Here is an 18,731-nt window from a genome sequence, read left to right as displayed (position 1 = left end):
TCGAGGATCGTGAGATTCAGCTGCCCCACGGCTACTCTTTCGTAGGTGGACGATTTAAATGAGCTATCAACGTCTAGCAAGGGTCGACAGGTGATCCTCATGATAGATTTTGACATCCCACATCGGTATCATTGGTGTCATCGGCGCCATGACCGATTCGGCTGCCTCCGAGTCGTTCAGCGGCATTTGCTCGGACTGTAGTTGAGGTATTGGCCAATGGTTGAGAAGAAAAGCTGGCGACTCCCCGGCACTGAATGCTAAAGGCGGGGCAAATGCCAGATGTAGCGGGGTTGGTTAGGCCAAACGTCAGATCGCATCCCAAATGGTAAGAAGCTCGGGCCCTCACTCAGGACCAAAAGGTGCATGCAATTCGACTCTGGCACGGGTGTGAGACTCACTGAGCACCTCAGTGAAAGCAGAAGCCGGACGGGATGCCGCCCGGCACACGGCAAGGAGCGAACGAGCGAGCGAGCGCCGTGAGTCACTGAAGACCTCCAGGGCTCCAGAGTCGACAGTCCTTGCCAGATTGACTGGATCAGCTGGAGCACGCCCCGGGGAATATAGGCAAGTCCCCATGGGTCTCCAACCGTCTCAATTGAGTCAATCATAGGGTACCCTACCGATACGTACATGGAGCATTATTTTCATCCCAAAAGAGTTTGTTTCCGTGACTCAACAGTGCATATTGTCCAAGCTGCTAGTAATGTCTGGGCACCTTGAGCTCAGGGCTACCTGCCTCCGCAGACACGCAGGAAAGTTGGTAAGGTATGCACAAAGCTCGAGTCGGCTGGGACGAACCAGTGGGCGAACCACCAGCTTCAAATACTCTCTCACCTTACGCATACAGAGAAGCCGGGGAACGGCTCGGGGCATCTGACCGTTACAGACGAGAATGCGTTGCTGAGAGTTTTGACAACGCTGTAAAACCTTGTTCAGTACCTGCACTGTCAGAAATTTTCGCCAAATCCCAAGCCTCGCTCATTAGAGGTGAGGGCGGGAGGCACTAGGGTGGTCCCTCAGCGAGAGAGATGGATGTGCGAGGGTGTGTACAGTCACTGCGGTGACGCAGAAACTTGCGATAACGGCGCCCAAGTGGTCCCTGGCGCAGTAGACGGGGCAGCAGACGGGGCCTTGAGGAAAGAGACGGATGTGATATTACCCCAGTTAGCGTCCTGAGCCATTGTTGGGCCCCCCCCGATCGGCCAATTCAACAACCGCTGAGAGAAAAATTTCCTTATCTTATCACAATTCGGACCGCCTTTTGTCGCTGAAGACGAAGACCGCTGCGACCATCTTCCCTCCCCACAACTCTAACAAAGCTCACGGAAGAGTCACAAACCTTCCCTCCCCGGCGGCCATAATACCTCTTCTCTCTTGGTCCAAAAACCATTCAATTGGCTCTGACCTCGAGTATTCTCTCTCTTCCCCAAGGTCTTTGTCGCATTGATCCCTTGAATCCTCCACAATGCCGTCGGCCATGTCAAGTTCTTTGGCAGGTCGAGCTCCGGCTGTCCTCCGACATGGTCGCCGAGTCCCTACTGCTCTGACCGGTCGCAACTTCACCCTCGCCGCCTCCAACGGCCTGGCCAGAGCCCAACTCCAGAACAGCAGTGCTAAGCTGCTTCAGAAGCGCCTCTTTACCGCGAGCGCACTTCGTCCCAGTGCCGCGCAATCTGCGCCGAATCCCAAGGCTTATCTTGAGAGCGGTGTGATCAAGCCCTCAGCGGGCGTCGATGTCAAGAAGGTGCTCGTTATTGGCAGTGGTGGTCTTGCCATTGGCCAGGCTGGAGAGTTTGACTACTCAGGTTCGTTTATTTGCCAAACTCGCGCGCAACAAGTGTAGAGAATGAGTCACAGACACCAAGGAGCTTTCTGGCTAACACGACTCTTCGTAAAGGATCACAGGCTCTGAAGGCTCTAAAGGAGGCCGGCGTCAAGTCTGTCCTCATTAACCCGAACATTGCCACCATCCAGACCAACCACTCGCTCGCCGATGAGGTCTACTACCTCCCCGTCACGCCGGAGTACGTGACGTATGTCATCGAGAAGGAGAAGCCCGATGGCATCTTCCTGTCTTTCGGTGGCCAGACCGCCCTGAACTTAGGTGTTCAGATGCAGCGCCTGGGTCTCTTTGAGAAGTACGGAGTCAAGGTCCTCGGAACCAGCGTCAAGACCCTCGAGACCAGTGAGGATCGTGACCTTTTCGCCAAGGCCCTGGGCGAGATCGACATCCCTATCGCCAAGTCGATCGCCGTTGGCACTATCGAGGAGGCTCTCGACGCTGCCGAGAAGGTCGGATACCCCATTATTGTTCGTGCCGCCTACGCGCTTGGTGGCTTGGGATCTGGCTTCGCAAACAACGAGGAGGAGCTTCGCAACATGGCTGCCCGCTCCCTCACCCTGTCCCCCCAGATTCTGGTCGAGAAGTCCCTGAAGGGCTGGAAGGAAGTCGAGTACGAAGTTGTCCGTGACGCAAACAACAACTGCATCACTGTTTGCAACATGGAGAACTTTGACCCCTTGGGGATTCACACCGGAGACAGTATTGTCGTTGCTCCTAGTCAGACTCTGAGCGATGAGGAGTACCACATGCTGCGATCTGCCGCCATCAAGATTGTCCGTCATCTTGGTGTCGTCGGAGAGTGCAATGTCCAATACGCGCTCCAGCCCGACGGCCTTGATTACCGTGTCATTGAGGTCAACGCCCGTCTTTCTCGTTCTTCTGCTTTGGCCTCCAAGGCCACCGGATACCCTCTTGCGTACACTGCTGCCAAGATCGGCCTGGGCCACAGCCTCCCCGAGCTCCCCAACGCGGTCACCAAGACCACGACTGCCAACTTTGAGCCGTCCCTCGACTACATCGTCACCAAGATTCCCCGCTGGGATCTTTCCAAGTTCCAGCACGTCAAGCGCGACATTGGCAGTGCCATGAAGTCTGTCGGTGAGGTTATGGCTATCGGTAGAACCTTCGAGGAGTCTTTCCAGAAGGCCATTCGTCAGGTTGACCCCAAGTTTGTCGGCTTCCAGGGTGACAAGTTCGAGGACTTGGACTTCGAGCTCCAGAACCCCACTGACCGCCGCTGGCTCGCTGTTGGTCAGGCCATGCTCCACGAGAACTACTCAGTTGAGAAGGTTCACGACCTGACCAAGATTGACAAGTGGTTCTTGTACAAGCTGCAGAACCTTGTCGACTGCCAACGCGAGCTCGAGGCGGCTGGTGGTCTGGAGAACCTGAAGAAGGACCAGATCACCAAGGCCAAGAAGCTAGGTTTCTCTGATCGCCAGATTGCTCTTGCTACTGGAAGCACTGAGGACCAGGCACGCGCTGCTCGTCTTGCCTTCGGCATCCGCCCCTGGGTTAAGAAGATCGATACCCTCGCTGCTGAGTTCCCTGCCGACACCAACTACCTGTACACCACCTACAACGCCTCCTCCCACGATGTCACCTTCGAGGACAAGGGCACCATCGTCCTTGGTAGCGGTGTCTACCGTATCGGTAGCTCCGTTGAGTTCGATTGGTGTGCTGTGAGCGCTACCCAGGCTCTGCGCCAGATGGGCCACAAGACCGTGATGATCAAGTAAGTCTCAAGGATTCAACCACGAAATGCTAAGTACTAATAAAGCAACTAGCTTCAACCCCGAGACCTACAGCACGGATTTCGATACTGCTGATAAGCTTTACTTTGAGGAGTTGAGCTACGAGCGTGTGATGGATATCTACGAGCTCGAGAGCGCTTCGGGCGTCGTTGTGTCTGTCGGTGGCCAGCTGCCCCAGAACATCGCTCTCCGTCTGCAGGAGACTGGCGGAGCCAAGGTTCTCGGCACTGACCCCAAGGATATCGACAAGGCCGAGGACAGACAGAAGTTCTCCGAGATTCTCGACAGCATCGGAATCGATCAGCCCGCGTGGAAGGAACTTACCTCCGTCGAGGAGGCCGAGACCTTCGCTGACCAGGTCGGCTACCCTGTCCTTGTCCGTCCCTCATACGTCCTGTCTGGTGCTGCCATGACTGTCATTCGCAGCCAGGAGGACCTGAAGGAGAAGCTTGAGGCTGCGGCCAACGTCTCGCCCGACCACCCCGTCGTCATCAGCAAGTTCATTGAGGGCGCTGAGGAGATCGACGTCGATGGTGTCGCATCTGAGGGCAAGCTGATCCTCCACGCCGTCTCTGAGCACGTTGAGCAGGCCGGTGTCCACTCTGGAGATGCTACCCTGGTCCTTCCCCCCGCGAACATTGACCAGACCACCATGGACCGTGTCAAGGACATTGCTGAGCGTGTCGCCAAGGCGTGGCGCATCACCGGTCCCTTCAACATGCAGATCATCAAGGCCGATAACCCTGAGGGCGGCGAGCCTCTGCTGAAGGTCATTGAGTGCAACCTCCGTGCCTCCCGTTCATTCCCCTTCGTCAGCAAGGTCTTGGGCACCAACTTCATTGATGCGGCCACCAAGGCTCTTGTCGGCCAGGACGTCCCCAAGCCTGTCGACCTCATGGCCGTCAAGCGTGACTACCTCGCCACCAAGGTGCCCCAATTCTCCTGGACCCGTCTCGCCGGTGCCGACCCCTTCCTCGGCGTCGAGATGGCCTCCACCGGTGAGATTGCTTGCTTCGGCAAGGACCTCGTCGAGGCCTACTGGACATCCCTGCAGTCGACCATGAACTTCCGCATGCCCGAACCCGGTGAAGGTCTCCTCTTCGGCGGTGAGCTGAACAAGGAGTGGCTCCCCACCGTCGTCAACTACCTCGCCCCCATGGGCTACAAGCTGTTCGCCGCCGATGACGAGGTGAAGCAGTTCATCGAGTCCAGCGCCAAGGGCAAGGTCTCTGTCGAGGTCATTGAGTTCCCCAAGGAGGACAAGCGCGCCCTCCGTGAGGTCTTCCAAAAGTACGACATCCGCGGTGTCTTCAACCTGGCCCAGGCCCGTGGCAAGACCGTCATGGACGTCGACTACGTCATGCGTCGCAACGCCGTCGACTTTGGCGTCCCTCTGTTCATGGAGCCCAAGGTAAGTTCGCCAAATCACCATGACAGAAGCAGGAAGATGAAAATGTGCTAACTTACGAACTTAGACTGCCATGCTCTTTGCTCAATGCATGAGCGAGAAGCTCCCCCGCAAGGAAGGTATCCCCTCCGAAGTTCGCCCGTGGTCCAACTTCCTTGGCGGCAAGCCTTTGTAAATACCACAAACTTTATTGGCATCTTTATTTTTCAAAAAATTTGGAGTTTTAGGTTAGCCGGAAATGTTGTCGTTTCTACGAACAAAAAAAAACAAAGACCTCGAAATCGGCGAAGGGCGATGGTGATATTGGCAAGGGGGTGGATTAAAAAAATAAGGAACTTTGTTTTTATTTTACCCCTTTTTTTTCTAGTTGAAAAAGAAAAGAACTTGTTTAAAACAAAACCTCTCTTCCTCTGCTTTCATTCCAGGTGTGACTTCCATGCTCCTGCTGTATCCTCATCTCGAAACTGGTTCTGGACAATGACCGTGGTAATGGAACTTAGTACACGCTGGGCCTTCATATTATCAAGAACTGGCAGACGGCGTGATGAGGTATATTACCATGATTTCATGATTGGCCACCTTGAGCTCGGAATTTGGTGGTGTATAGAGCAAAGCAGACCCTGAGGTCAATTGGTTTGAATCTTGAAGATTGTAAACACTGGATTAGAAGACCAGGCTGTTTGGTTTAGGTTCCCTATTTGAACCCAGGCCCCTTCTAGTCCGGAGGAACTGTTGACTAAGGTACAGGTGCCTTTAATCGCTTCTACCTGCCCAAGGACGATAAGTGCCTCCCATGCCATTACGTGCTTCCCTGATCCCCGAACACCAGGCCTGTCAACTTTGGCCAATTGCATGAGCATGCATCCCCAACCATTTCCCTTCTGCAGTTCTCAAGAGTTTCGAGAGATACTTTTGCTAGGGTCCGCATCATCGCTTGATGACACCCAGTTGCGTCAAACATACGGATTCACAGAGCACATCTCACGAAATTGCTCTGCTTACCGAGGTGGGCGACGCTCGTTCAGCCTGAAGGCAGCAAATCGTTTAGCTAGGGGTTCTTCTGTGGTCCTGGATTGGCGCCCAGATGGATCATGCAATTCACTGGAAGCGGGATGGCCCTCGGACTGCCGTGGGCGCTTGGGGATTCGCTCACCGGTCGATTGCAGGATCGCCTGCAAAGTCCTCCAGCCCTCAGTAGATCGCAGCTGATAGTTGTCAGCCAGGTCATGTTGCGATGCAACTCGGCATAAGAGCGATTCTTCGTCCTAGAATATGTAAGTAACAAGCTTCCAAATGAGCGTGAACAACACACCTTGGATAGAATGCCCATCTGGCGAATAAAGGTGAGCAGGTGGAAGTTAGACATTTCCAAGCCACCTTCGGCGGGTTTCCGACCGCCCGAGAACTTGAGGATCCTAGCGGCCGCAGAGTGTTCTTGACTTTCGCCCAGGTACTCGCGGTTCTCGACGGGGAAACCTAGTTGGGTGAAAGTAGGCTTGGACTCATCCGGGAATCCGTGTGTCAGGGTCACGAAGAGATACTCCACGGGGAACGATGGCTTTGCGTTCTCCTGTACGTTGGCACCGTACTCATTGATCCGACGGTAGAAAACTTCGGGGATGTATCTTGTTCGGCTCGTGGATCCGTCGTCTTCCTCTTCCTCTTGAACCAGCATCACGTTGGGATCAGCTGAGGGTTCAATAATATCGGCGCGGACCATCTCCACAGCGTCATTGGAAGCCTGGTAAGATGAGATAGAGATCTCTCCCGACTCGTTGCCCGAGACGATACAAGTGACGAAGTTGGATCCAAACTTGCCACTATCGCTCCACTTGGTGGGCTTTGGGTGCTGAGCCTGTAAACGTGAGATGAAGCAGATTTCCTGCGAAGCCAGGAAGTACGAATCAGCGTGTCTCTTGCAAACGACTGATCCGTCGCCTGCTCCAGCGTCCAGAAGGTCAGTAAAAATGACGCCGACCTGCTGTAGCCCGCAGAGCCTTGCGACCTCGTCAATATCCTTCTGGTTCTCCCACGCATTCAATGACACTCCATCCACCTCATCGATCTGGGGCGGCTCATAAATGGCTTCGACGACAGCCTTGATGCCGAGAGGTACAACCTCATACTCTGTGTACCGGCCATACAAGATGCCCAATCTTTGACCTCCCGTCTTTCTCCAAGCGTCGATGAACGTGTCGATAATAGCAGGCGACGAAAATTCCACGTGGTCCACCATACGGAATGGCTGCGGCTGCAAGGTGATGGCGCTCGGCTGGCACTTGGTGCAGATACCTTCAGGCCACTGAGGATGGCCCGAAGGACAGTCGCGCTTGACTCTGAAGTAAGGCTCTACAAGGGGCGGGATATAAGAGCTCCCAAGTTCAGGTTTGTTCGTAGCAGAGTTGATTTTCCGCAGATGCGAGTGGAACGACAGGTATTTGATCTTCTTCTCGTCCAGGTACTTCGCGTTGAACGGATCCAGAGGCATGCAGTAGTCACACATGCCCTTCGGTCCATGCCGGCACATCTTGTGGTCGCGGCCTCTCGGAATCTTGCCATCCTTCTTGTCTAATCGATCGTCTAGTGGATGTTGCCTGACCACGTCCCAGGGGTTCTTGATTTTCTCGGACGGCGACGTCACGGACGGGGGTTCGATCGGCAAGTTTTCGGTCGGCAAAATGGGCTTGCCGTTGAGTCGGTTTGAGGATGCCAGAGGGTGAGAAGCTGCCTCAGTGCCGTTGGCGTCACCGTTGGCTTGGCCATCCTTGAGCTTGTAATTTATGAAGATGAGATCGCCGTGTCTGCGAAGATTAGTATTGTACTCGGGTTAGAGGTTCGACGCTGGCTTACTTCAGTCCGATCTGCCCAACCTTGAAAGAGGCGATCTCGACCAAATTCTTAGCATCGCCACCTGTGGGTGCATTTGAAAGGGTTATGGAGTTTGGGTCGACGGTCTCTGGAAGGTTCGGAATCAACTGGAAGGGTCAGTCGGATCTCGCACAGCTTGAAGAACAGAATGCTCTCATACCAAACTACCCAGGTGTCCAAAGGTGTCGTTTGCGTCTATATTCAGACGACTCGTGCCGTCGGGCCCTCGAAGTCTCAGAAGCATCTTGGATGACGAAAATCGAAGCTCTGGAAGGTTTGATCGATGTCGAAGAAAGGTCGGGGGTATAAGGATTAAATAGGAAAATCTATAGAATTGATTTCAAAGTAGAGCGCCCATGCCCTTGCATATGTCGTTTCGAAGCTGGTGTGTGAAAAAAGAGACGTTGTAGCAGGGTAAGGGAGTGGAAAGAAGGCTCGAGTTTGTGGCAGCTTTTGCTTTTGCCGTTGCTTAGTGGGATGGGATGGGTTCGTGAGAGCTCCAGTGCGTACCACTTGGCCAACCTAAAGGTGAATCGCCGCAGCTTGCAACAGCGTCATCAAAGGTGGTGCCTTATTGTGGGACCGGCAAAACGACGGAGGGGAAGGGGATGCACGTTCCTTCAGCGGCCCCTGGCATAGCTTATTCACCACACAAGCAGGGGCAGTTGAGAACGGCCTTGCTAGGGTGGCTTGAGAGGCAAGGTGCGACCGGACAAGCAGCCACACTTGCCTTGCTTAAGGTCTCTTTGTACCCTTGTACCTGGTCTACGAAGCTGCCGCTTTATCAGCTGCTTTCATCAAGCACGCAAAGAACCATGGAAAAGGGAAGAGATACTTGTACTGTGGAAGGTACGAATGTCGAATGTCTCTTTGGATTACTCTATTGTCAGTTTCTCAATAAATCGTAGTCTTTCGATCAATACTCGGGCTAGAAAACCCAAGGTGCAAGGGCTCAGGTCCAGGGCGGAGTAAAGCAGCGGGACAGCCTTTGACTTACAGTGGGCAGCCAAAAAAGTGTCCAATGCGACCGGCAAGCTGTCCTGTCACTTTGGTACAGTACTGGACACGCTACATCAACACCAACGACAAATTGCCTGCAACCGCAAACTCCTTGTCCTTCGTTCATCCTCTTTACTTTCCCACCACGATCCTTACGAGCGCACAATAAACCGTAGCCATGTTCGATGTCGACTGGATGAGCCTTGTGCTCCCTTTCGCCTACCTTACGGTCCTCGGCGGCGTCTTCATGACCTTTTCCACAATTTACAGGAAGCGCAAAGCCAGTAAGTTCTACCGACCTCCTTCGCGCCAAAGCAGCCTGCGATGCCGACAGTCTCCTCAAAGAACACGAATACTGACCAAGGCTCTTTCAATGCTACAGCCCAGAGCGCCAACCTTGCTCCTTGGTTCGGTCCTCATCTGCAGCGCAACATCTACCTGTCGCTGCTGCACCTCGAATCTCCGGAAGAGGGCGCCGAGAAGGCACCCAAAATCCCCTCCACCGTCGTCAAAGCCGCCCTCCTCCGCCGCGCCGTTGAGGATATCCACCGTCTGGTCCAGATCCGTTCCGCTAAGCAGGCCTGCAGCACGTTGCTGCAGCGGGGAAGCGTCGGTGATGATCTGTGGCAGCGCTTCCAGCGCGCAGAGAAGGAGATGGAGGATGAACTGCGCGACGTCGTGATGGAGGTCAGTACACCTGCTCCACAGCCTGGGACTCTGATCAAACTAGGAGAGCGTGTATTAACATGATGTCCAGGCCAACGCTCTTGCCCCTAACTGGGGTCAGTCCATCTTCCAGTCCGCCAACGAGATTGCCGCCAACACCATTGTGCGCAACCGCCTCGAGGAGGTCCAGAACACCGTCGAGCAGGAGAAGGCGTGGTGGGAGAAGCGCAGATCGACTATTCAGACCGAGTTTATGAAGGAGCTCGACGAGTCCGAGAAGAGCTCGACCGCCCCGCCTAGTATCGATGGCGACGCCGTTCTCGTTGACTCTACCGCCTCTACCACCAGCACACCCTCCAAGAAGAAGAAGGGCAAGAAATAAGCGATACGGCCACCATCTCTACTATACCGCAAATCCACCCCATTCACGCATCATACGTCCCGTCCACATATCAATATGCGCTCAGGCGCTCCGCACCGTCCACATTGTCATTAGATACCTCATCCCCCTCGGTGTATGGAAAAGGAGCATCCAACGGCTTCAAGGTTTTTAGGCGTTCAGGGTCATAGTCGGCACGTTTTTGCATCATGAATTGATTGAAAGTCTCTAAAAATCTTGTTTGACCCCTCTTTTTCCTAGACGTGAGTCCAAAGAGGGTATATTTCTATGTGGAAAGCTTTGCCACCAACGCCTTAAAATGTGTTGTGATATCAACGCAATGCCATGCAAGGAAGCAGGAAAATCAAGAAAGGTGAACCAAAAACCTCAAACGACAATCTTCATGGTCTCGAGGATCATGAGTACCAAGGCATCTTTCTTCTCAGAGCCTCCTCGTCCTCCGCTAATCTTGCCTGCCGCGCCTCCTCCATGATTTGCTCCTCGGTCTTGATACGTATCCGAATGGGAGTCTCACAGCCTCTGTTGCGATATACACGTCAGTCCATGATTCTCACACTTGAAAAGACGTCGCCAACGATCAAAACTTACCTAAGACCGATAAACTTGCCAATCTTCCTGCGCTTCTCCTCCAGGGTGAGGCCCGACTGCCAAGTGATGGGGCAAGGGTACTGTCCAGACCAGGGCGAGGGGCTGCGCTGGTGGTAGAAGCGCGCCAGGTCGTCGAGCTGGTCCTCGGTGAGAAGCCAAAAGTTGAGCAACGTCGCAGGGAACGCCGGGTGGACGGCGCCCGTCGACATTTGGACGAGGGGAGCCAGGGGGAGGCGCATCTGGCGCATCTTCTCCTGGAAAGCCGCGTTGCGTGCCGCTCGCCGGTTGCCAATGCCGCCGCTGGTGGTGTGGTGGTGTCTGGTTGCCATCTTTTCCTTCTATTTTCTTTTTTTTCGCCTTTGAGTTCTGGTGTTTCCTCTCTTGCGTTCTCGGCTCCCTTTTTATCCTCCTCTCAAGCTCTTCCGGAGTATGCGGTTCGTCCCCAGAGATTGGTATGTCTTAAGTTCGGTAGCTCTGTGTGTGCTTTTCTTGGGGGGGAAAAAGAGTATTACGAATATCAAGGTACCGGCAGCACGGTTCGATGGCAAGGATTAGAGAAAATAAGTGATTTTGTAGTAGTGACTCAAGTGATGAAATGGGTTCTCAGCAGAAAGTAAAGTGATGAAGTAAAGTTTTTCAAAAGATATAAAATGATGATCTCCGTGGGAACAGACTGTGGCGTCTTTCAGCTTTGATGCCGTCCTCTCCTCTCGTCTTATTTTTGGTTTCTTTGAATAGAAAAGCAGAAGCTCTGTGCTTTAGATCTATGCCTGCATAGACAGGAGAGTGAATTAGAAAGTAATGCGGGTTCGTGTGACAAAACGTTGATGGACTTCTATAGATTCTCGAGATAGGAAACTTGTCGTAATGAAATCTGAAAGAGATCGATGTTGAAGCATTTACACACATTTGAGGATGCGGAAGACCGCCTCTCTTGTATGTTCGCGAGCAAACCGAACCCAAAGGGACGGGGCCCGGCCACTAGCCGATTGAACCCTCCCACTACACTGTTCCCCCCTTTTTTTTCCCTCGACATGACTTTCTTTGATCCGGAACAGCAACCTTGATCAGAGACAAAAACAACAAGAACAGAAACCGCCCAAAGGAGGAAAGATGATTGATCAATGGGGCAATGGGGGCACCACAAGCAGCTGGAACAGCGAAAAAAGACGGGAAAGAAACCGTCACAACAGGAATCCAGACTACACTCCTCGCTTTACTCCACCAAAGCGACCCGACCGACTGGGACCCGAAGTCAAACGAAGACGAGGAGGGCTGCGGCAGGGCGACTAATACGTCAGGCGAGACACGACTGCTTTGTCCGTTGACGGCCAGAGTTTGCCATCCTGGGTAAGGTCAGGCGAGGTTGTAAGCGGCGTTTACTTCTCTCCTGAGGGGCTTGGGGAAGAATAAGCCCCCCTACCCAGACTGCCGGTTCTCTCTCTCGCTTTATCTCCTTCTCGCTCTCTATTCGGACTTACAAGTCCAGGTGGTTTTGGTGTGTCGACTCTCTTTATCTGCTCGATACGCCTAAAAAACCATCATGAGACATGGCGGAGGGCGGGGAGGAAGAGAGAGGGTCGGGTAAGTGACAGCTCGACAGGGGGTGGAAGAGCGAGACACAGCGACGGAAAGGATAGATGGTGGTGGGCTCGCGCTTCTCGTTGCGTATGAAATGTCTGAGAAATTCCAGTCCGGCCGGCCTAGAAACGAGTCGCGTGCCGGCCGCAACAAGAAGCCAGCTCCGCCCCGAATATGGAGGTTCCGAGACAAGATCCGCCCATTCCTCCCATTTGTCCTCCTCGCCATACTTCCTCTACCCTCCTCCCCAATTTCCCTTCCCTTAGTCATATTTCTCCCTCTTAGCACAGTCCCTTGCCCAGCCAGAGACCGGTAAATCGGACAGCCGTGCTTTCAGCGGTTTGCGGACGGAGCTTGGATTTGTGAAGGGGGCTGAGCAGTCGGTTCCGTGGTGGCCCGGACGACTAGAAGACAAAGAAGTCGACGTACAATGGCCTTGTTCAAGATTTAGACAAGGACAAACAAGAAGAACACTTTTCTCGACCCTAAAAAAAATCAACGCAATGACAAATTTCCTTCAAAGAGGCACCCGTCCCCCCTTCCAAAATAGCCTCGCTATCCGTCTTTCTGATCGTACGAAAGGTGGTCTGCAGGGGTAAAGCATCAATTTTGCCCGCTGATACTGAACAAAACAACATCATCGCCAAACCCCGTATTATCTCTCCTGGACTACGCGTCTGACGTGCAACCTCACGCCACGGCCTCGTTTCACAGTCACAGGCCGTCGTTGACAAGCCTTTCAGCTCCTAAAGCCACTTGAGCTTGGCAATGTGGTCCGTCTTCTTCCTGCTCATCTTGACAAAGCCGAGTGCTTTTAGCTCCGCCAGGCCCCGGTAAAAGGATACCAGCGCCCCCCGCTCGTCGGCGTTCCCTTCGCTCTCTGTATCGCCGGCAACCATGGCGTAGAAGGCGGCCCATAGATCTGCGACGTTGATGAGGTTACCAGTCTCCAAATACAAATGATACAACAGCGACGTGACGGGCATCGTCGTGGAGATGCCCTCGTCGGTGCTGCAGCACGAACATGCGAGGTAGTCTTGCGGTCGCTTCAGGCTCCGCTCAAAGACATCCTGGGGTCGGGGTACGAAAACGTCGCGGTACGGTGTCTTGGAATCGTAGAGCCATGTCTCGTGCAGGAAAATCTCTGCGGCCGGTTCGCAGTGTATGACGTCTTGGAATACTTCCCCGACACGGTCCACGATTTCGGTGAAGGCTTTATCGTCTTCGGAAAGGGCTGCCGAATCGTGGCTGAGCTGCACCTTTTGCGCAACAACGGTGGTGCGAAGGACTCGGCTGTGGCCACTATAAGCGCTCCGCAAAGTGCTACCGTCCTCTTTCGCTCTACCGAGCAGCCCCTTTGAGTCGCGGAGAAGGCTTTCTACAACAGAAGGGAGGTCCCCGGCCTCGGACTCCCATCCGGTGAGACACAGCTGGGCATCTCCGCTGGCCACGGCGTCTTGAACACGTTGCAGCATCGAGACAAAGTCATCCGGTTGCATCCGCTTGATGCTTTCGACAATGTCCCAGCCATCGGACGAAGGGGAAATTCCCTCGGCCACTGCTTTCATGTACATTGAGGAAAAGTTATCTTGAACGACTCCCGTTGCCTGGACGAGCTTGAGCGAGCGGAGAAGGCGGGTGACCCATTCCCGTTTTTTCTCTGGAATGTCGAAAATCTTTTCGCGCAGCAGGTCATCGTCCTCCAACAAAGACCTCGCTAATCTCAGATCCTTCGCTTCAACGGCCTTCTCAACCTCGCGCCGAAATGAAGGAAGCGACCGGATTGACTCGATATGTACGTCCTGAACCAGTTCGCTGTTCATTTCATCGTCTTCCACAGCAAAGACACTCAACGGATTTGCATAAAAGTGGCACATGTACGCGTACTATAAATGTCAGCCCGGCCGCTGCAGATTTAGGTCCAAAGCCTTACCTTGATTGATGCGATAAAAGACTGAATGCTGGCGACCTGGTCTTGCTGTCTTTCCACGAAACTCTGCAACAAATTCTCTCCCAAAGTCAGAGCAGCGTCCGATCCCGCAATGGCCGGCTTGAAGATCTGTTCCAAAATTGCTCCAGTTTGTACAACGTCGAACTGAGCACCATAAAGATGTTGGCAAGCGGATTTGAGTAATCGTGCCTGCAGCAGTTCTACTGATGTTGCGATGCCAAATAAAAGCGTGAATGGGATCTTGGGTCTCCAGGAACTGGTCCCAAAGCGTCAGTATGCTTCTGGAATCTGTCGTGATAGCGACTCACTTGAAGAGGATGATCAAATCGGAAAGAAGAGCGCTGTCGAATCCTTCGCTATCCTGGAAAGAGACAAAAATGTGATCGCATTTCTGTGCTGTTGAGAACGCGTACAGACCCTCGAGGTCGTAGTTTAGATACTTCCGGCCCTAACGTATGTGAGCTCGTTATTGCATTCTTCAAGCGGAGGAAAGAAAGCCTACATCTTGTCCGGATGCAATTTCGACATCGTCGTCATCTGGAGATCCTCGGGACGTGGCATCCTCAATGATCTTCTTGAGAGCAGCCTTCAAATTGGACGCTTCCGATGACTTGAGCCTGACGAACTTGCTCCGCGTGTTCTCCTCAAGTGTTTCAGACAATTGTTCAAACAATAGGTCCTGAGATGAGATGTTCGGGCCTGTGATGATAAAGGCAGTCGGGATTTTGCTCCTGTGATGCCGTCAGTAGTGCAAGTCAACCTCACGCCGTGCTCACTTACTGTGAACCAGACTGATCACGAATGAAAGCAGTCACTTGATCTAGAGTGGCCGAGTTGGCATCACGCAGTTTCCCCTGACAGATCTCGTGCTCAGCGCAAGATTCCAGTAGTTGGACATGATGCTCTACCTACATGGGCTTTGGACTCAAGCCGGTCCCAGCTCGTTTGGAATTGCTTCTCGCGGAGCGCTACGCACTCGGGCAGCTCTTCGCCGTTCAATAGAGGCACAAACGAGGAAGAGGTTGCGATAGTCGCCTTTTCGACAACAGCCTTGTTGGACAAACGGCGCCGTTTGGCGGGTCGGTCCACTCTAGCTTCCTCACCAGGGGGCCGGAAGATGAAGGCAGCCTGTAGACAGAGGTTAGCATCCCACACGCATGCGAGGAGCAGAATTACTCACCTGATGGTCTTCCTGCCTGAATTGAGGTTCTTGGTCTTCTTCAGCACTCATTTTGCGGGTTGTCGCGAGTGGTTTGCGGTGAAAAGATGTGTCGTTGCAATGGAGGTCGCGCTTTTCTGACTGGCACGCGTCGTCTGCATCTTCAAAGCACGGACTTGCACAGTGTCAGAGACGTGGAGCACTGCAATTTACTCGACAGAACTATTTGGGTGCACAGTGTGTAAAGGTTTGTGATACCAATGTTCCTATGGTTATAACACCACTAACATAGCACATCTGGATGCCTGGGAACTGGCAGACGAAGTGCGTCGGTACGCAAACACGTCTTGAAAAAGGTGTTTTCCATTCAAATGACATTAAACCAATTCTCCAAGGCCGTGTTGAACTAGTGACTACCAGTCTCCTCGCCCTCCTAACATCGCAAACCGTTGACCTGAGGCGAGCTTCATTCTACCTCAAAAAACTTGAGGCCATTGCCATCCTACACCTGCCTCATCATAACCCAAACAAGCGGTCGCCGCAGGCAATGCGAGCATCCGTGGATGCCAAAACTGTCCTTTCTGGGCTGGATTCCTCTCCCTTGGGGGCGCCTTCACCCCTTTGTACAATGAACCCGCTTCACTGGACGAAGACGATGCATGCCGTCTGAGATCAGCACTGCCGCAGTTGCTTGTCGTCTAACGATTCCCAGCTGCACCGCTTAGAAACACGGGAACAAGTAATTTTACACCGAAACCAAGTTGAGATCGCTTTTGCGATTCGAGAGAAACCGTATACGCCAGGAAACGCAAGAGCCCAGGCCCAAATGGCCCGAGACGCCCACAGTCGGCTGGGCCTTGTCTTTACTTTCAAGATTTTTGGGAACGTGAACGGGTTCCCTAAGCCTTAGCCTCATCCGTTTCCGGGGCCGCAGATGCCTCCTACGAATTTGGTTAGCTCATCTCACCATGTCCATGAGACACTGTTACTTACCTTCTCACTGGGCTCTTCAGCGGGCTTCTCGGCCTTTTCGGGCTTTTCTTCTGCCTTTTCAGGCTCCTCGGACTTCTTCGCACTTGCCTCCTTTTCGGCCTGCTTCTCAGACTCCTCGGACTTTTCAGCTTCCTTGCTCTCCTCTTTAGTACCGTTGGGAGCGGCAGAAGTCTCCTTCTTCTCCTCCGTCTTTCCGGAGGTGCCATTGACACCATTGGTGGGGGCCGGAGTTGCGGACGCAGCAGCGGCATCACCACCACTGAGAATCTTGGTCCACTTGTCAAGGAGCGTCTGCGAACGACTCTTGAAGTTGAACTCCTCCTCTTTGGGAATGGAATCAAGCTTGAGAATAGCCTTGAGGACCTTGTTGATCTTGGTCGCCCGGATGATCGAGACCTCAAGGTCCGGGAAGCTCTCAAGCTTAGTAATGTAGTCTGACATCATCTTCATCTCTTCCTCCTTCGGCTCTTGGTCTCTGGTAAGCAAGCCCTTCTGAAGTTTATGGCGCAAGAAGAGAACCTCCTTCTGTAGTATATGTTAGCACCTGGGCTGCGAGCCTTGTCATCATCTTGACTTGCCTCCTTGCGTTGGTGCTTCTCTTCAGCGGTAAGCTCAGGCTCCTTAGGAACTTCCTTCTCCGCCTTCTTCTCAGCACCCTCCTTCTTTGACGATTTGGACTTCGCAGGCTTAGCGGCTGACTCTTTAGCCGACTTTGGTGTAGCTGTTCCGTTTGTCGTCTTAGGAGTGGAGGATGTGTTCAGCTTGATCTTGGGCTTCTTGGCAGAATCAGTCCGTGCCGGGGTCTGTAGGAAGTTAGCTCTAGGAAAAGTCCTATCACGTCTCGGATAACTTACGCTAACGGCTTCTTCGTCCGCCTTTCTCTTCTTGGACTTGGTCTTCTCCTTGGGTTCGGGGACTTCCTCCTCCTCGTCCGCAGCATCAGCCATGTCGACATCATCGTCCGAAATGACCGCAGGAGTCTTCTTCTTGTTCTTCTTTGCGGCCTCTCTAGCATCCTTGGCGGCCTGCTTCTGAGCTACTTCATCTTGGTATTTCTGAAGCTCGTCCTTGTAGTAATCAAGGGGGTGTTGCTCGATAGCGAGCTCGAAGGCATCGCGCAGCTCGACCTTCTTGACTTTGTCGGTGAGGAGCTCGGTCGCCTTTTCGGAGTTCAGCTCCTGGAGAGCAGAGTTTGGTACCCAACCGCTGGACAATCACGAGTTAGCATCGAACGTCTTTTGGTCGGGTTGAGACCTTGTATCATCAATTGACTTACAATTCGTTCGTCCGGAGGTACATGACGGGAAATGTGCGGTCATTTTGACGCTTGCCACCATCGGCAAAGTCTTCGCGATACGTGCCGTCGGCACGCTTCGCCGTAACGGGACGACTCTTGAGCAGGGTCTCGGGGAGCATTTCCTCGTCGCAGACAATGACGGGCCATTGAGGGTATCCCTTGAGCTTGACGAGGAAGTGATCGCCGGGTTGCGCATTGGTGTTGAAGAACTTCGCCTTCGATGCCTTCTTGCTAAGCTTCTTGCCCTTATGTTCCGGAATACCGGACGATCTCCGACGCGACTTGGACTTATCAGCTGTCGCATCAGCGGCGTCGGCGTCAGCAGCAGGCGCTTGCTCAGCATCATCGGCAACAGGATCAGACGCCTCTTTCGCCTCAGCTCCATCTGTCGCGTCCTTCATCTCGACGTCCGCGTCCTCGTCCTTGGATGGTTCGTCTGTCTTGCCGGATGATTCCGCGTCTTTGGTCTCAGCTGCTGTCAAGCAATGCGTCAGCGAGATGGCCAATTGAGTATACAAGTGCTGATGTCAAGGTTGAGTTACGACGGAGAAGGGACTTACGATCCTGGTTCTTGGAGTCCTCCTTCTGCGCATCCTCGGTGGTCTCCTTGGCAGCTACCTCAGACTCGGATGGTTTCGCGTCGCTGGCAGCAGTCGCGGGGGCCTCAGAAGCTTCAGCAGCAGGCGAGGTTCCTTCAACCCTCTTCTCCACCTCCTCAGTCGCGGCAGGCGCGGATTGACCGCTGGTGGTCGGCTCGTCAGACATGGTCGGTGATGTGGCGATAGCTTGGAAGCTGGGTTGCAAGGGTATGGATGGGGTAAATAGGTAAGTCGCGACGCCAAAGACTAATGGCGATGGGTCAAAGGAAGAAACACGCGTCGTGATACGCGCGGTTCGTGATTTTTTGTTGTCGCGACGATGGTAGAAGATAATCTGGCTGCAGGAAGGATGATGGGCGCGATTGGGAGCTCCCCGTGTTGTGGTGGCAGAAAAAGGCAATGGCCTGGAAAAAGATGAACGCAGAAACTCTTGGAGTTGGACGCGGATGACGGCGGAGACACGTGACTAGCGCTGATCCACCAAGGGACGAGTTAAATCGCGGAGTCTCAGTTGCGCGACGCCTGTGAGAGGGAGCGTGGACGTGGCCCGGTCAATGCCCAGCCCACCGAACGTCCGCTGCCTCGACTCAGCCACGCTTCCTTCACTTCAATATCACTTTGACCC

General features: G+C 53.5%; 6 protein-coding genes across 6 annotated transcripts; 2 read left to right on the top strand and 4 right to left on the bottom strand.

The window, feature by feature from the left end:
- Positions 1-1,465: 1,465 nt before the first annotated feature.
- CPA2 (carbamoyl-phosphate synthase (glutamine-hydrolyzing) cpa2) lies at positions 1,466-5,180 on the top strand (the record flags this gene model as incomplete). The annotated part of the gene is made up of 4 exons (XM_053187655.2): positions 1,466-1,805; positions 1,898-3,578; positions 3,631-5,008; positions 5,073-5,180. The coding sequence occupies 4 exons, from the start codon at positions 1,466-1,468 to the stop codon at positions 5,178-5,180; spliced, it is 3,507 nt and encodes a 1,168-aa protein (XP_053055159.1).
- An 823-nt stretch (positions 5,181-6,003) lies between these two features.
- NPL4 (nuclear protein localization protein 4) lies at positions 6,004-8,117 on the bottom strand (the record flags this gene model as incomplete). The annotated part of the gene is made up of 4 exons (XM_053187656.2): positions 6,004-6,270; positions 6,318-7,806; positions 7,856-7,980; positions 8,034-8,117. The coding sequence occupies 4 exons, from the start codon at positions 8,115-8,117 to the stop codon at positions 6,004-6,006; spliced, it is 1,965 nt and encodes a 654-aa protein (XP_053055160.2).
- A 933-nt stretch (positions 8,118-9,050) lies between these two features.
- Positions 9,051-9,920, top strand: sec66 (Translocation protein S66; the record flags this gene model as incomplete). The annotated part of the gene is made up of 3 exons (XM_053187657.1): positions 9,051-9,156; positions 9,255-9,559; positions 9,630-9,920. The coding sequence occupies 3 exons, from the start codon at positions 9,051-9,053 to the stop codon at positions 9,918-9,920; spliced, it is 702 nt and encodes a 233-aa protein (XP_053055161.1).
- Positions 9,921-10,333: 413 nt separating this feature from the next.
- Positions 10,334-10,855, bottom strand: N0V96_002304 (uncharacterized protein; the record flags this gene model as incomplete). Its single annotated transcript, XM_053187658.2, has 2 exons — positions 10,334-10,457; positions 10,527-10,855. 2 exons carry the CDS (start codon positions 10,853-10,855, stop codon positions 10,334-10,336), a joined length of 453 nt encoding a protein of 150 aa, XP_053055162.1.
- A 1,998-nt stretch (positions 10,856-12,853) lies between these two features.
- ORC3 (Origin recognition complex subunit 3) lies at positions 12,854-15,289 on the bottom strand (the record flags this gene model as incomplete). Its single annotated transcript, XM_065756487.1, has 7 exons — positions 12,854-13,993; positions 14,041-14,314; positions 14,367-14,497; positions 14,561-14,789; positions 14,839-14,849; positions 14,971-15,186; positions 15,239-15,289. The coding sequence occupies 7 exons, from the start codon at positions 15,287-15,289 to the stop codon at positions 12,854-12,856; spliced, it is 2,052 nt and encodes a 683-aa protein (XP_065614856.1).
- Positions 15,290-16,116: 827 nt separating this feature from the next.
- On the bottom strand, positions 16,117-18,272 carry N0V96_002302 (uncharacterized protein; the record flags this gene model as incomplete). The annotated part of the gene is made up of 6 exons (XM_065756486.1): positions 16,117-16,158; positions 16,211-16,677; positions 16,755-17,013; positions 17,065-17,416; positions 17,487-17,979; positions 18,068-18,272. 6 exons carry the CDS (start codon positions 18,270-18,272, stop codon positions 16,117-16,119), a joined length of 1,818 nt encoding a protein of 605 aa, XP_065614855.1.
- Between the last annotated feature and the right edge of the window lie 459 nt (positions 18,273-18,731).

This window comes from Colletotrichum fioriniae, assembly GCF_027942845.1.
Source record: "Colletotrichum fioriniae strain IMI 355084 chromosome Unknown scaffold_2, whole genome shotgun sequence".
Classification (NCBI taxonomy): Eukaryota; Fungi; Ascomycota; class Sordariomycetes; order Glomerellales; family Glomerellaceae; genus Colletotrichum; species Colletotrichum fioriniae.
This window is presented reverse-complemented; position numbering and strand designations above follow the sequence as displayed.